Below are 15,434 nucleotides of genomic sequence, written 5' to 3'. Positions count from 1 at the left end.
AAACAAAATTTCAGTTCTGTGCAGTTTGTTATTGAATAAAACGCCACAAAAAGATGCACAGCAAACAAGCGGAGATCAGGAATAGCGTGTCAATACTAAAACAAAATAAAACCATTCACCAGAAGCACGCTTTTCCTGTAAAGATGCTAAAGACACTCCTTTCTTCTCAATATGCAAAGTCCAGAATACTGATGTTCCACAGTTGTCAAAAAGGTCAACGAACCAGTTCAGAAAAAATGCCAATACGCCTTAAAACACCAACACGATTTTATTCCAAGTAACAAAGTGAGCGCTTTCGCCAATAGGCTTCTTCAGACTTATAAAATAGCACTCAAATGCAAACATTTAAATACAACTTACTAAGCTGTGATTGGTTCACACAATTTCAAATTAATTGATTATACACATATTTAACTCTAAAAATGAGTATGAACCAGTTAAATAAATATATAACCTACAATCAGAGAGGTACATAAAATCATAAAAACATAAAAATGTACCTAAATCAAATTATGTATATATATATATATAAAAAGAAAGACATAAAAACTTTATAATACCATATACATAAACATTTACTAAAAGCACTAGAATAATCTACCTATTCAGACTCCTAACATACTATAACATTATTTGGGTCTGAATATCCTTCTATTTTTCAAGATGGGTTTAACTTGAACTTTGTCATTCAAGCCTGGTGGTTCATCGGCTTTCAGCCTGATTATCCATCTCATTTCGCTTTCTAGAGTTAAATTAATAATATCACCCCCTCTAAAATTGATATTCAAACACTGTAAGACACTGAATTTAAACATGTGGTTCTGTCCTAATGCCTGATGATGTTTGGCTAAGGCATTTACTTCTGAACTCGTTCTAATGTGGTAATTATGTTCCCTTATACGTTCCTTAAGGCTCCTATTAGTCTTGCCTACGTAGAAGGCTGAACATATGACACATCTTGCGAGATAAACCACATTTTTACTGTTACAATCAGTTCCAGTATCAAAATAATACTTATAATTTGTAACTGGATGAATAAATATGGTTTCTTCATTTATGAAGCCACAATGATTGCAACTACCACATGGCACTGTATTCCTCTCCTTTTTATCTAGTGCTTTTTTAGGGTTCACCTTTTTGGGTTTGCACAACAATCTTTTTAAACAGGGTTTATTTTTAAAAGCAAAGCTGGGTTTGGGTCCTATTATTGCACTAACTTCCCTATTAGATGACAAGATATTCCAATGTTTACTATATAATTCTTTAATAATTTTAGTATCCCTAGTATATGTCATAACAGGTCTTACTATGTCTTTGCTTAGTCGTGGGGGGGTTTCTAGGCTTTGACTCCCTTCTGTAAAATAGGGCTTAGCTGTCGTGGTCCGTAGCTCATTAACCTCAGAGATTACCCTCTCTATTACTTCTATGTCATACTCCCTTTCAATGAATCTCTTCCTCAACTGTTCCACCTCAATTTTATAATTACAATCTAAGGGATTGTATCTAGATGCTCTCAAAAATTGACCTTTCATGATGTTATAAAAAATATGTTGTGGATGCATACTACTTTTATGAAGCAACGTGTTCCTATGGCATAATTTTCTATGAATGGAGGTATTCAATGCCCCATTCTCTAATCTGGTTATTTCCACATCTAAATATGAAATCTTAACATCTGAGTAATTTAACGTAAACTTTAAGAAATTAGTTGACCCGTTCAGATGGTTCACAAAAGTTTCAAGTGTCTCAACATCCCCTAGCCACAGAAAAAACAGGTCATCTACAAATCTACGGTACATCCCTACATGTTTCTTGTAAAGGTGGAATTGAAGTAAAAATTCATCTTCCCAGGTAGCCATGACTAGGTTGGCGTAGCTATTGGCACAAGAAGTGCCCATAGCTACGCCATCCCTTTGGAGGTATATATCCTCCCCAAAAACAAACACATTGTTATTCAATATGGTTTCAAGGTATAAAGCGACTAAATCAATCTTCACATTCAAAAAATCTGAGTGTGTAGATAAATAGGTTTTCACATACTGAATGCCTATGTCATTTGGTATCATGGTGAATAAGCTGACCACATCTAACGTCACTAATAGATACTCTACATTCTCACCTAAATCCTTGTCATCTAATAGGGAAGTTAGTGCAATAATAGGACCCAAACCCAGCTTTGCTTTTAAAAATAAACCCTGTTTAAAAAGATTGTTGTGCAAACCCAAAAAGGTGAACCCTAAAAAAGCACTAGATAGAAAGGAGAGGAATACAGTGCCATGTGGTAGTTGCAATCACTGTGGCTTCATAAATGAAGAAACCATATTTATTCATCCAGTTACAAATTATAAGTATTATTTTGATACTGGAACTGATTGTAACAGTAAAAATGTGGTTTATCTCGCAAGATGTGTCATATGTTCAGCCTTCTACGTAGGCAAGACTAATAGGAGCCTTAAGGAACGTATAAGGGAACATAATTACCACATTAGAACGAGTTCAGAAGTAAATGCCTTAGCCAAGCATCATCAGGCATTAGGACAGAACCACATGTTTAAATTCAGTGTCTTACAGTGTTTGAATATCAATTTTAGAGGGGGTGATATTATTAATTTAACTCTAGAAAGCGAAATGAGATGGATAATCAGGCTGAAAGCCGATGAACCACCAGGCCTGAATGACAAAGTTCAAGTTAAACCCATCTTGAAAAATAGAAGGATATTCAGACCCAAATAATGTTATAGTATGTTAGGAGTCTGAATAGGTAGATTATTCTAGTGCTTTTAGTAAATGTTTATGTATATGGTATTATAAAGTTTTTATGTCTTTCTTTTTATATATATATATATATATATATATATATATACATAATTTGATTTAGGTACATTTTTATGATTTTATGTACCTCTCTGATTGTAGGTTATATATTTATTTAACTGGTTCATACTCATTTTTAGAGTTAAATATGTGTATAATCAATTAATTTGAAATTGTGTGAACCAATCACAGCTTAGTAAGTTGTATTTAAATGTTTGCATTTGAGTGCTATTTTATAAGTCTGAAGAAGCCTATTGGCGAAAGCGCTCACTTTGTTACTTGGAATAAAATCGTGTTGGTGTTTTAAGGCGTATTGGCATTTTTTCTGAACTGGTTCGTTGACCTTTTTGACAACTGTGGAACATCAGTATTCTGGGCTTTGCATATTGAGAAGAAAGGAGTGTCTTTAGCATCTTTACAGGAAAAGCGTGCTTCTGGTGAATGGTTTTATTTTCAGTTTGTTATTGAAATGAAAAGTCATTATCCACATATATCCATTTGTCACCAATGTTTTTAAGATTGTTCCCTTCCTCCACTAAATGAAATAATGTCCACCTTTTAACTGGTATGTTTGCAGTTTAATCGTTCTAGATCTTGGCTGTTCTCTCAATGTCAATTTAGAAGTACTTATCTCTGTTTTAATATCAGCAATGGAAAGGTCAATGTACAGAGTCATTTTCTAATAAAGTTTCATTTATTCATAAAGTGTCATTTGTTTATATTTTAATTGCTGTTCCACCATTTTTTCCATCATCTTTTCAGCAGTTTGCATACCATTTGTTTCGTCTGAATGCCTGGTTAAAACATCTTCGGTTTCCTGCAGCTTTCTGCTTGTCTTTGTATATTCAAACAAATAACCACCTTAAAAGTCTCAGAGTACATTTGGTCACTGTTTCGCTTTTCTGACATATTTTTTTCTTTAAGCTGAAATTGCTGTCTACACCAGTTGTTGTCCCTTTTACTTCACTTTTTCTGTTCTTTGTTGACCTTCTGGAGGTCGTAGACACTTCCTTTACCAGTTTCTGTTAACAGATTACAGAAGTTTGTAGGCTTTTTTGTGTTTGAAATGGTTCTCAGCCTCGAACTCTGTTTTTGCTGCTAATACTGCAGCTACAATTTTGGAACCTCCAATATAATTAGTTTGAAATGCAAGGGAAATCTGGACTAGATGGTAACAATAGAAGTGCTTTTGGTTCTTAGCTTTGAGGGTCTCTTGTTCTCTCACATATCGGGCCTTCGTGACTTTTAACTCACCTCTGGGGTGATTTGTCAAACCTTTATACTACTACATTGGAAAGACGGTCCTTTCCTCTTATTCAGAGCTTATTGTAATTTTATAGGCAATGCTAAATTATTTTTTTATTGAAAAATGGCCTTTGCATTTATTTGTTTAAAGGAGGAACATACTGATTTTCTATTCTTTTTGAACCTTCTTGTAAGGTGTGGGCAAAGAGCATGTTTTGGTTTCATGCTAGTTGCTTTATTAACATTGTTAGCATCTCTGAATTGGATAATCTGGTCAAAGGAGATTATTGTGGGAGTTATGAGTAACTTTATGTTATACTTTTATGACACTAATAGAAGTTGTTTTCCATCACAGGGTAACATTATTTCTGTAAGCCAGTCTATGGTCTTTAATTATCTGTGACTTGTTTTAAATCAACTTTACACAGATTGTATTCATATCAAAAAGTACACATCATTCTACTACACTGATTTATTTTCTGTGTGGCTCTGTTTATCAGTTGCTGTTTGTTCACTTGTGCCATGCCCCCTCTTTTTCCTTGGAGATTTTTGTACAATTTACTTTAAAATTTCACAGGATATAGGTGTGCATGCTGACGAGTCCTGCCATTCTGTGATTCAAAAATACATGCCTTAGTGTCTGACCTTGACATCATTGGAAATCACTTCACATTGGGATTCTTTCTAGACCCTCTCCAAGGAAGGAATGTTGGCTTTGGAAAGGTCTCCAAAACTGTAAACAGAAAGTGCCAAAGTCAATACTAAATAATACAGTGCAATCTTTGTATTAATAATAATAAGAAAAATAGGTCTAGTACTATGAAAAGCTGCAGTAAACTGAAAATGGGACTGCAATTTAAGTAGGATAATGCAAATGAGAACTGAGCTGTACTAAAGCTGTGCTGAATTGAGAACACATTTCAGTGATTCTTTAAAAGAGAAAAGTAAAGCTGCATTGTTCTAGTCTTTTTAGTTAGTAAATAGTATTAAAGATGTCTGAGACTGCTTGTAAATAATTGTGCATCTACAGCTGTAGGAATGTGCTGCTGTTTCAAAGTGAAGACTAATGCTCTTCTGTTACCTGCATATTGTTCCACGTCAGAGGAGATTAGTTCTAATGCTCTTCTGTTACCTGCATACTGTTCCACGTCAGAGGAGATTAATTTATTTGGGACCTTTCTTGACAGAAATATGTAACTGTCATAAAATGAAAGCCTCTTTCAAAATTTGGAAACAAAATTACCACAAGAAATCTTCCCTGGGGTACATAAATAGAGAGGGAGACTATAAAGCCTATAAGAACTGATCTCTACAGATTCTGTGCTTATCTTGACAGCTAAGTGACTGGTAGGGCGCAATATATGTTGAATTACATGTAATGTAGATTAGCTGTTAAGAGTTTGCGTCTGTCATCTATCTGTTTAGAGGCTTTTTAAAAAGGATCATGCAAGATTATTTTTCTGTATATATTTATTTTTCAGGTGAAGTGCTTTATTTCATTTATTTCAAGTGAAGAGTTGTATGATCATTTTTTCAGTGTTTGCAACTGCTGATGTGCTTATTTCTGAGCTTAAGGATTTGTGGTTTGCATTGGTACTGTTACATATTTGTTATCTAAGAACAAGTGTGTGACCTCTCAGAGCATCTTATTTTAGATCATTAATACCAACAGCACTGATCATGCTACATTTTTAACCTTTCCTTTAGTGTTAGCCTTATAGGCTTCCATATCCCATTCAAACCAGTAGAACTTGTAAGGCAGACCACAAACAGCACTTTTGTTCTTCTAGAACTTAATTGTGGTACTGAATTTGTATTATTCATTGCCACAACTAAATGTAAAAAAAAAAAAATACTGTAACTGAATAGTAAATGCAAAAAAAAAGGCAGTTTTCTTATTCAGGTTAAAAGATTTATTTACGTTTTATTCTTCTTTATACTCTCAGCTGTAGGTAATTGCTGTCCAGGCTACGGGCAGTCAGAAATCTGCTACCAAATATACTGATTGCCAGTAGGTGTTAATGCTTTAACAGTAAACAGCAATGTATGTTCTTGATTTTTGCCATCTTAATCTGGTTTTCAGCAATGTTGCCATAAATTGGGATTGAGGGTGCTTGTACTGTCATTAACACCCACTGTTTGTGAAAAATGTGTGTGTGTGTGTGTGTGTGTGTGTGTGTGTGTGTGTGTGTGTGTGTGTGTGTGTGTGTGTGTGTGTGTGTGTGTTTTTGAGAAAGATCTGTGACCATGTTTCAGTTGCTATTGGTAAGACTGCTCTGGAAGGCACTCAGCTCAGTGTAAGGTAGGGGAAATCCTTGTAGCCAGAATTATAACTACTTGGCCTGTAGTGGTGTGGATCAAGACAGCATACCACTTCCCATCAGATATTAAGTACAGCAGGTGGGATTTATACACTTTTACCCCACATGTGCATGTAGTCAACACATACTGGATAGATGGAGCTTTTTATTGAACTTTGACGAGCAATAATTGATGTTTTTTTTTAGTCTGGGATAAATTGTGGGCATTTTCTCCAAACTCCTCATGTAGGGGGTTGTCCACTTGCACCTCCTTTTTTAATATAATCTATTGTGAGCTGGAACAACTTTGCAGTTTATGTATGCTTAATCACTTGGGCCATAAATCAAATAGGGTTTTAGTGAAACATACATTTATTGAGTAAAAAAATCCCAGTTGGAGTACTTATCACAGGATAATACTGAATGTTTTATTGTATAACAGATGCCTTCTTCAAGTCCTGCTGAATTCCTTTAGTCACATTAAAATAGAAATGTGAATGATCACATCACTTTGTTTACCAACTTGATTCTGGGCTGAGGTGCTTTCTGTTTGGAGTCTGCACATCCTTCCTTAGTCCATGTGGGTTTCCTTAGGCTCTGTGTTTTCCTCCCAAATCACCTGGATATGCTGTTAGTAAGTTGGCAACCACAGAAGTTGTCCATACGAGTGTGAGCCATGTGTGTTTGTTGGGAGGGAGTGGTGGGTGTGTGTGCATACATTTGAATGCACTTCCATTGATGAGCTGGCACCCCATTTAGGGCACATTTCTACACATTGCACACACACTGAGTGCTGGGACAGGCTGTGCATGTCTCATGACCCCATGTTAGATTAAGAGAATAATTGTATTGTAATTAGTATATTTCTAGTAAATTGTAGTCGTACCTTTTTTTTTAATTTTAAATTGTAATAATATTTAGCTATGTGTTTTCCACTACTGCTTAAATTCAGTGGCCTATCATTTTATGGCATTACTTTTATAAAGACTCCAGGATTAGTTTTCCACAGACTTTCCCATCATCTTCTGAAATTTGTCAGCATATGTGTGGTGGATGAACCATGTTTAAAAGATCTATATGTCACTGAATGTGCATTTCCATCACAGCAAGCTATTTCCTTTATGTGCAGAAGAGAGCAGCAGTTAGCAATAACCTGTTTTATGGTGCTCTTGGATTAAAAATATTAAAATGTAAGTTGGTCTACTTTGTGACATAGGGAATTGGATTTAACTTTGGTCGCACAGGAGTAAAGATAGTAACTTAAAATAATATTTAAAATCACAGCAGAAAAGTTCATAGGTTCATAGGTAGGTACTAGGCTATTGGCCCTGGGGCCTATACAAGCCCAGCCAAAAAGGTACCCTGATTTAGACGCTCCTCTGAGCCTGTCTACTTGGTCCTCAATACAAGATGATGTGATTTCGTAAACAAGGTGCATTCAGACCTGAGTCAGTGTTACTTTATAACTTGGGAACAGCAGCAGTACTTTTATGACTTATGTTGCCAATATTTAACTTGTAGTGAATATTTTTTTCATTCTTGTTATATCAGTGTTACTTCTAATTTCCTATTTTCTTTCTAGACTACCAGATCCACAGCGAACCCATGTGATGTGGGCTCTTAGTAAGGTAAGCATCATCAGCTACTGTTAAGTAGATTTTTTTTTTTTGTTTGTGTGCAACATATTCTTATGATGTTCTTCGTGTTTCACTGTTGCAGTCATCACATTTGGGTTATCTGCTTGCAGTAGACCTCAGTTGGCCTTATTATCAAAGTCTTGGGTCCTGCGTTGGTTGCTGTCTCATCTTCCGTGAAGTCAGGTAGTCAGATGTATAAAGCATGCAGCCGACACCATTACATCAGTCTTTTTTACTGTGCGATCCCCGAAGCAGAAGCAGTTTGCAAGTACCGGTTGGCCGACTCCTGAAATTTTCGTTTTTGAGTTTCAGAACCGAAGTCTTCAACTAAAGCAAAGTACCCCGTTGGGGAATCTTTTTCTTGCTCTAAACCGATGTCAGTAAAAGTCATTAATTGTATTTCTTGTGGAAAGCAAATACCTCATAAAGATTTTCATTCGTACTGTATTCCTTGCCTAGGCTCTGACCATGACGTACCTCGCTTTTGGTTTTGTGCCTTATTTAAACCACGAAATATTCGTCGTCGGTACATTTTCGCTTCTAAATATTTTGGTACTCTGTTCAATTATCCAGATGTCTTCGGTAAGCCACCCGACATTCCGAAAAAACACAAAGATAAAGACAGAGACAGGCCGCCTAGGTCCAAAGCTGCCAACGACGCTTCTCCTAAGCTAGTCGCCAGTTCACCGGTACTCAGTGAGGCACTTTCGCAGCCCCTGATACCCACTACTACAGATTCGCAAGCCTCTACTGAGACCCATCCGGAGTCTGGTATGCCGCAAGATGCTTCAACTGTGGAACCTGCGGATGTCTCTGCCTCGGATGGGTCCAGAGCCGCTGTGCAGGCACCGGCTTCTGAGGGTGTATTCAGGTCTACTGACTTGCATATTAAACCAACGCCATCTTCTTCTTGTAGGCCTAAAACTCGAACCATGCCTAGGAAACTGACGCCCAGACCGCATGGTCAGGCCTCTATGCCTAAAAAAACAAATGATAAGAATGGCTGAAGACCTTATTACTTTAATCAGGGTAACCCAACCTTCCCCCTCTAAGAGACCTAGGACTGAATTTGCTTATGATACTTCTGACCAGGATTCTGAAATTTCTGTCTCCTCCGATGACCAGAATTTACCCTTATCCACCTATGAGGATTCTGATGCAGAGGACTCTATTCCATCTGCTTCTCCCCCAGAGGATTTTTCTTTTGGTGAAACCTTGCATACACTTAGGGAGCATTTTCACTGGGAAAGCCAGGATTACTCTGATTCTAAAAAGAGGCTTAGAGGTTTCTTACGTCTGCCCCAACACAGGCCTTTAGCTATCCATCCTGTGCTGGAAATTGTTGACGATGCCTTTTCAGAATCTAGCTTGGCCCCTGACTCTTTACCTCCTGCTCCGAGAAAACCTGATAGATATTACAGGGTTCCTGATTCTCGCAAGTTCCTTTTTAAAAATCCTACTGCGGATCCTGAGACCATTTCACAGGACCCAAGGGATTTAAAGCTACTACTGTCAAAAATCCTACCTTCTCTGATAGAGATTCCAAGTCCCTGGATAGATGGGGTAAGAAGGTGTACACCTCTGCAACCTTGGCCATCAGGGCCTTAAATTGCCAGTTTCATATGTTAAAGTAGCAGCAGCATATTATCAGATTGTTTAAACAGAAAATGATGTTGATTCCTGATTGTGCTGATTTACAGGATTTAATGCATTCTGCTGAACAGGTTGGAAAACATACTTTGCAATGTGGTTTTGATTCACTAGAGGCATCTTGCCAGGCTGCTGTCACCGGGTTTGTACTTAGGAGGCATGCTTGGCTTAAGGAGCAGTCTTTGCCAGATCATGTTAAAACTAAATTGCTGGAAGCTCCCTTAAATCAGGACCGCCTGTTTGGCGACAAAGCAGAAGAAGTTCTTAAAAAGATGGAGGAAAAAGCTAAATCTATGCAAACTGTTAGAGATTTCTTACTAGTGCAGCCTCCTAGATTTAGTAGGCATTGGCCCTAAAAAAATTGATCCTTTCCTGCCTCTTCCAGGCCTTCTCAGTTCAAACCCAGAACCAGCAGAACACCCAGGGTTCAGTCCCAGGATACATACAGGACTAAGCAGTGGGGGGCTTCCACTTCCAAATCAGGGAGTAGTAAGACTCCCCCCTATGGTAAGCTGTCTCAGTGACTTAACTTTAAAATTTCCAAGCACTTCTCAACTGACTGCTCCTTTAGGGGGAAAGATTCCTCTGCAAGCAAAAAACTGGGAACTCATTACCCAGGACAAATGGGTTTTAAACATAGTTTCTCAAGGGTACAGATTTCACTTCAACATGTTACCAGCCCCAAACGGTTGGCCAGATCTACCCCCAAATCAGTGGGCAGAGGCTCAAAAGCAGGTACTCTCTCTTAAGATTAAAGGCTATTCAGCCTGTACCAGAAGAGGAAAAAGAACAAGGTTTCTACTCAAGATTTTTCCTGGTACCCAGAAAAGACAACTCATGGTGTCCTATCCTGGACCTGTCTATCCTAAACACCTTTTTAGTGATTCCAAAATTCAGGATGCTAACTCTTCACCAGTTGCTTCCCATGATAGGCAAAGATGCCTGGTTGGCAACACTGGTTTTAAATGAAGCCTACCTGCACATCCCAATCAGGGAATCTTGCAGAAAATACTACGCTTCAAAGCAGGCTGCATGCACCATCAGTTCTCTGCACTGCCCTTTGGCTTATCTACTGTGCCCAGGGTATTCACAAAGTGCCTAGCACCAGTCATTGCATTTTGTAGGCAAAGAAATATTCAAATATACCCATACCTGGACGATTGTCTAATTCAGGGAGAAAGCCAGGACATACTTTTGAATCATCTGGCATTTGTACAAAAGGTGTTAACTTGTCTGGGGTACACCATAAACGAAAATAAATCACATCTGGTACCCTGGGAGCAAGCTTAAACACAACTTCCCAGATGGCTTTCCTCACGCCAGAGAAACAAATTCCTGCTATCTGCAATGCAAATACTGCAAGCCTTGAGGCTCATGGCCTCGTGCATTCTACTAATTCCATATGAGGAAACTACAATGGCATCTAAAAAGCCTATGGTGTCAACATTCTCAGGATCTAGAAGCAATGATTCCTGTCATACCTTGCCTATGGTTAGAATTCCTTTGGTGGGCAGAGGCCTGCCACCAAAACAAGGGACTACCATTCACTCTATCCCCTGCTGCCCAAACCCTAACAATAGACGCATCAGACTATGCATGGGGGGGGGGACGCACCTGGCAGGGCAGTGCAGTCAGGCAAATGGAACCCAAGTCAAATGCACCTGCATATCAATCAAAAAGAAATGTTAGCTGTACAGAATGCTTTGACAGCTTTCAAGGACCACATTCTTCCAGGACAATTAATGGTAAAGATGGACAACACCACTGTTATGTGGTACATAAACGAACAGGGGGGGTACCCATTCTTACCCCCTCTGCAAACTAGCCATGGCTCTGTGGAACACAGCCTTGAGCTACCAAGTGCATCTACAGGCTCAATTCCTGCCAGGAAAACTAAATACACTGGCAGACGAACTAAGCAGAAATCTCATGGACCCACACAAGTGGAAACTGGAACCAAAGACTTTCATCATGTTGATCAACAAATGGGGGAGCCCATATATAGATCTGTTTGCCACTGCCAGAACTGTCAATTGGACAAATTCTGCACAAGGACTCCTCAAAAACAAGCTTGGAAAGTGGATGCTCTGTCCTTCAGCTGGAGAAATCTATCAGTTTATGCCTTTCCTCCTCTGCCTCTCCTCTCCAAAGTATTACTAAAGATCAAACAGGACAAACCAAGGATGATACTGACTGCACCAGACTGGCCACGCCAACATTGGTACCCCCTCTTGCGCAGTGTGTCACAGCTGGCCCCATGGCACTTGCCGTAGACCCCTACCCTGCTGTCACAGCAGGAGAGCCAGATTCTGCACCCCCAGCTTCAAACCCTGAACCTGGCAGCCTGGCTAATTACCTAATCTCTCCTTTACCATCCCTTAGTAAACAAGTGTTGGATGTCATTTTGGAGGCAAGGAGGCCTAGTACTAGAAAATCTTATGCTGAAAAATGGAAAAGATTCTGTGCCTGGAACAAACTCAAGGGATGGCCACAGCAGCGCCCAGTTTACCTCAGATTCTGCAATACTTAACTGAGATGCTTCACAAGGGCCTTTCCTTTTCCTCCATCAAAATTCACGCCTCAGCCATTTCAGCTCATTACAACACATAACCACCCCTCTTTTCTCACCCACTGCTCAAGCAGTTCCTCAGAGGGGCCAAAAACTTAAGACCACCCAGGAGAGCCCCAACTTCAACCTGGGACCTTAACTTTGCATTGGAAAAACTCATTCTTCCTCCTTTTGAGCCAGCTGCAACTGCAGAGTTAAAATTCCTATCTTGGAAAACAGCTTTCCTTTTAGCAATCACTTCAGCAAGAAGGGTATCTGAATTACAGGCCGTTATGGCAGTGGAGCCTTTCATCATCTTTCATGCGGACAGGGTGTCCCTCAGGACCAATCCCTCTTTCATGCCCAAGGTGGTATCCAGTGTGGCTCTTAATCAGTCCATTCATTTGCCGACCTTCTTTTCTAATCCACAGAACAAAGGGAAACGGATACTGCACTCCTTAGATGTGCACAGACAACTTAGATTTTACTTGGACATGACTAAAAACCTCAAACGAAATCTGAACAACTGCTGGTGGGATTTGCTGCAGGGGCAGAGGAGAAGGCTATTTCAAAGCAAACCATTTCTAAATGGATAGGCCATTGCATTAATTTCTGCTATAAGCACCATGGAAAATCGATCCCATACGGGATTAGACTCTATTCAACCAGGGCTGCATCTACCTCTACAGCCTTTTTCAGAGGTGTCCCTACCAGAGAGATCCTAGAAGCTGCTACCTGGAGTTCTGTACATACTTTTCACCAAGCATTACCATTTGCCAATTTTCTCTAAACCCAGAGCTGGATTTGCCACTACAGTCTTGCAGGGCCTTATAGCTGGTCCTAATGCTATCTAAATTTCTCCTCCCATCCTTAGCTTTGGGAATCTACCCAAATGTGATGACTACAACAGTGAAACACAAAGAGCATAGTACAGTTGTGTACACTTACCATACATGTAGATGTTCGAGTGTGTTCACTGTTGCAGTCCTGGTTACCCTCCCTCCAGCCCCCTGACTTCTTTTGGCTATACCTCTATTCGTCTTTACTATACTTAAAAGCTTTTTGGTGTATTTGCTTTTTTGTTGGAGGTATATCCTTGTGTATATATATATATATATATATATATATATATATATATATATATATATATATATATATATATTTGCTTCCCATTAAGGGGTGCGCCTGACATCTGGGGCAAGAAAAACTGATGTAATGGCATCGGCTGCATGCTTTATACCCTTGACGTCACGGACGATGAGAGACAGCAACCAACGCAGGACCTACAACTTTGATAATCAGGCTGACTGAGGGCTACTGCAAGCAGATAACCCAAATGTGATAACTGCAACAGTGAATACACTCGTACATCTACATTTATGGTAAGTGTACATAACTGTACTTTGTAGTGATAAACCCAGTGTACAAGTGTTGGTGCCACAGTTGTTTTTCATTATTATTATTATTATTATTATTATAAAATAATAGGTTGTCAGCAGGCAAGTTGTCCATTGACTTAAGAGGAAGGGTTATAATGAAGTTTTATGTGTTGGTGGTATATTCATTGGAAGGTCGGCTTAAACGTTTGTTATAAAAAAGGCTTTAGCAGCTTTAAGAAACACAAAATGGGTAGGGGTTTGTGACATTCCTCCTCTGGGACAGTAATCAAGGAGCCTCAGTCCTCACCACTGACACTGGTGGGGAATGTTCACTTAGAACAAAAATGGATACAGACAGTATTTTCAGATGCAGTTCTCTGCACCAAGCACAGTTTCCCTTAAGAGCACACAGGGAGCACACTCCAGACCTGGGGCTGGGCTTTCCTCTCCAGGTCCCAAATAACACTTCAGCTTTCTGTCTGCAGAACTTTCACACACAAACACACACACACAAATGGTAGTATTAGCCAAGTGCCAAGACTTTCAGGAGAATGAAACCACAGTGCCACCATATAAATGCAGTTATTCTTAAAGGTTAAAATATTTTCTAAAAGACCAGCCACAATGAAAGGATTAAGTATATTTAATAGTAAAAAATAAAATAGAAAACATGATCTATTTACAGTAAACGCCAGAGTTTCAATTCATAGGAAATATAAAAAAATAACACAGATGGAAAGACTCAAGACATGTATAGAAAAACAGTATTTAACTAATCTCACTATATTTTCTAATTGAAGAATTACTATTCCCTATTTAAGTTACTTAAGAAAAGCAAGGCAAGAAGAAGTTGATGAGTATCTTTGTTATAAGGTCCAAAACAGAGTGCTGAATGCGACTATCAGATCTCTCACTAATATCTAAATCCACTATCAGTGCTGGCTGCAGAATGACATCACATCTGGTCACCCAACTCTGTGGTTCCCACACTACCCCTCAACTAGAAGCTGAACCAGGATCTAGCATAGTTGTGTCACAATAAACACCTAAGATTTTGCTAATGCTTCTTCCAGCATCTGGAGACACTAAAACAATTCCAACCCTTTTATTCCCTCCTGTAGAAACCAACCAGCCATTCTCTGGCACCCCAGGGTAGCAGTTAGTTCATCAGTAAGGACAGTAAGAGCCCATGCCTTTCCTAGACATTGTGTCTCTGGCTGCATTCAGGCCTGTGAGATAAAGTCTTTATGGCCTAAACCAAGTCATTTAATTTCTGGCTATTTTTCTTAAGGTAAGCTGAGCTGAGTTTAACCCCTTCCTTTATAGCATCCTCTGTTAACATATATGCATTTCCTCAGTTACAACAGTACAGTCTGATATAAATGTATATTTCTTTTCTGTCCAGCAGGACCTACTGTTGATACATTTTTAATGCAAGCAGCTTTACAAATACATTTTAAGCAAAGCATCTGTGCAAATCAGTTTGATATACAAATGACATAAAATTCTTTACAAAACTCCAGCTAGCTACGCTGTCATATGTTACACATCCACTGCCCCTACCCTCTCTCTGACATACCTAGCACTACCTCACATTATCACAGGTTTAATTGCCTATGAGAGTTTGAAAGAATTAAGTGAAGAGATGATGGTTAACTTTAGTTTTTTGTCACAGTAAGTGGTAGCTCTGGGGATGAAAACAATCTATTCTGAGTCTTTTGACATCTTAGTCTGTGCTGTATCCTGTGGGCTACACTGCCACCTACTACATTGTATATGTACTAAAATGCAAGCTTAACTCTATGAAAAATGAACATGCCCAAAATGGCACTTCACATTTTTTAGATGGTAAACAAAGTAT

The 15,434-nt window shown here is 38.9% G+C and overlaps 1 protein-coding gene across 1 annotated transcript in view; it reads left to right on the top strand.

The window, feature by feature from the left end:
• LOC122810579 (1-aminocyclopropane-1-carboxylate synthase-like protein 1) overlaps positions 1–15,434 on the top strand; it is a 790,733-nt gene that overhangs the window by 540,178 nt on the left and 235,121 nt on the right. Inside the window, exon 12 of the mRNA XM_044082158.1 lies at positions 7,942–7,987. Coding sequence (XP_043938093.1) covers positions 7,942–7,987 — 46 coding nt within the window. The remainder of the gene's footprint in view (positions 1–7,941; positions 7,988–15,434) is intronic.

This window comes from Protopterus annectens, chromosome 9.part0 (genome assembly GCF_019279795.1).
Source record: "Protopterus annectens isolate FY-2018-M chromosome 9.part0, PAN1.0, whole genome shotgun sequence".
Taxonomy (NCBI): Eukaryota; Metazoa; Chordata; order Ceratodontiformes; family Protopteridae; genus Protopterus; species Protopterus annectens.
Note: the sequence above shows the minus strand (reverse complement) of the source record. Positions and strands in the feature narration are given on the sequence as shown.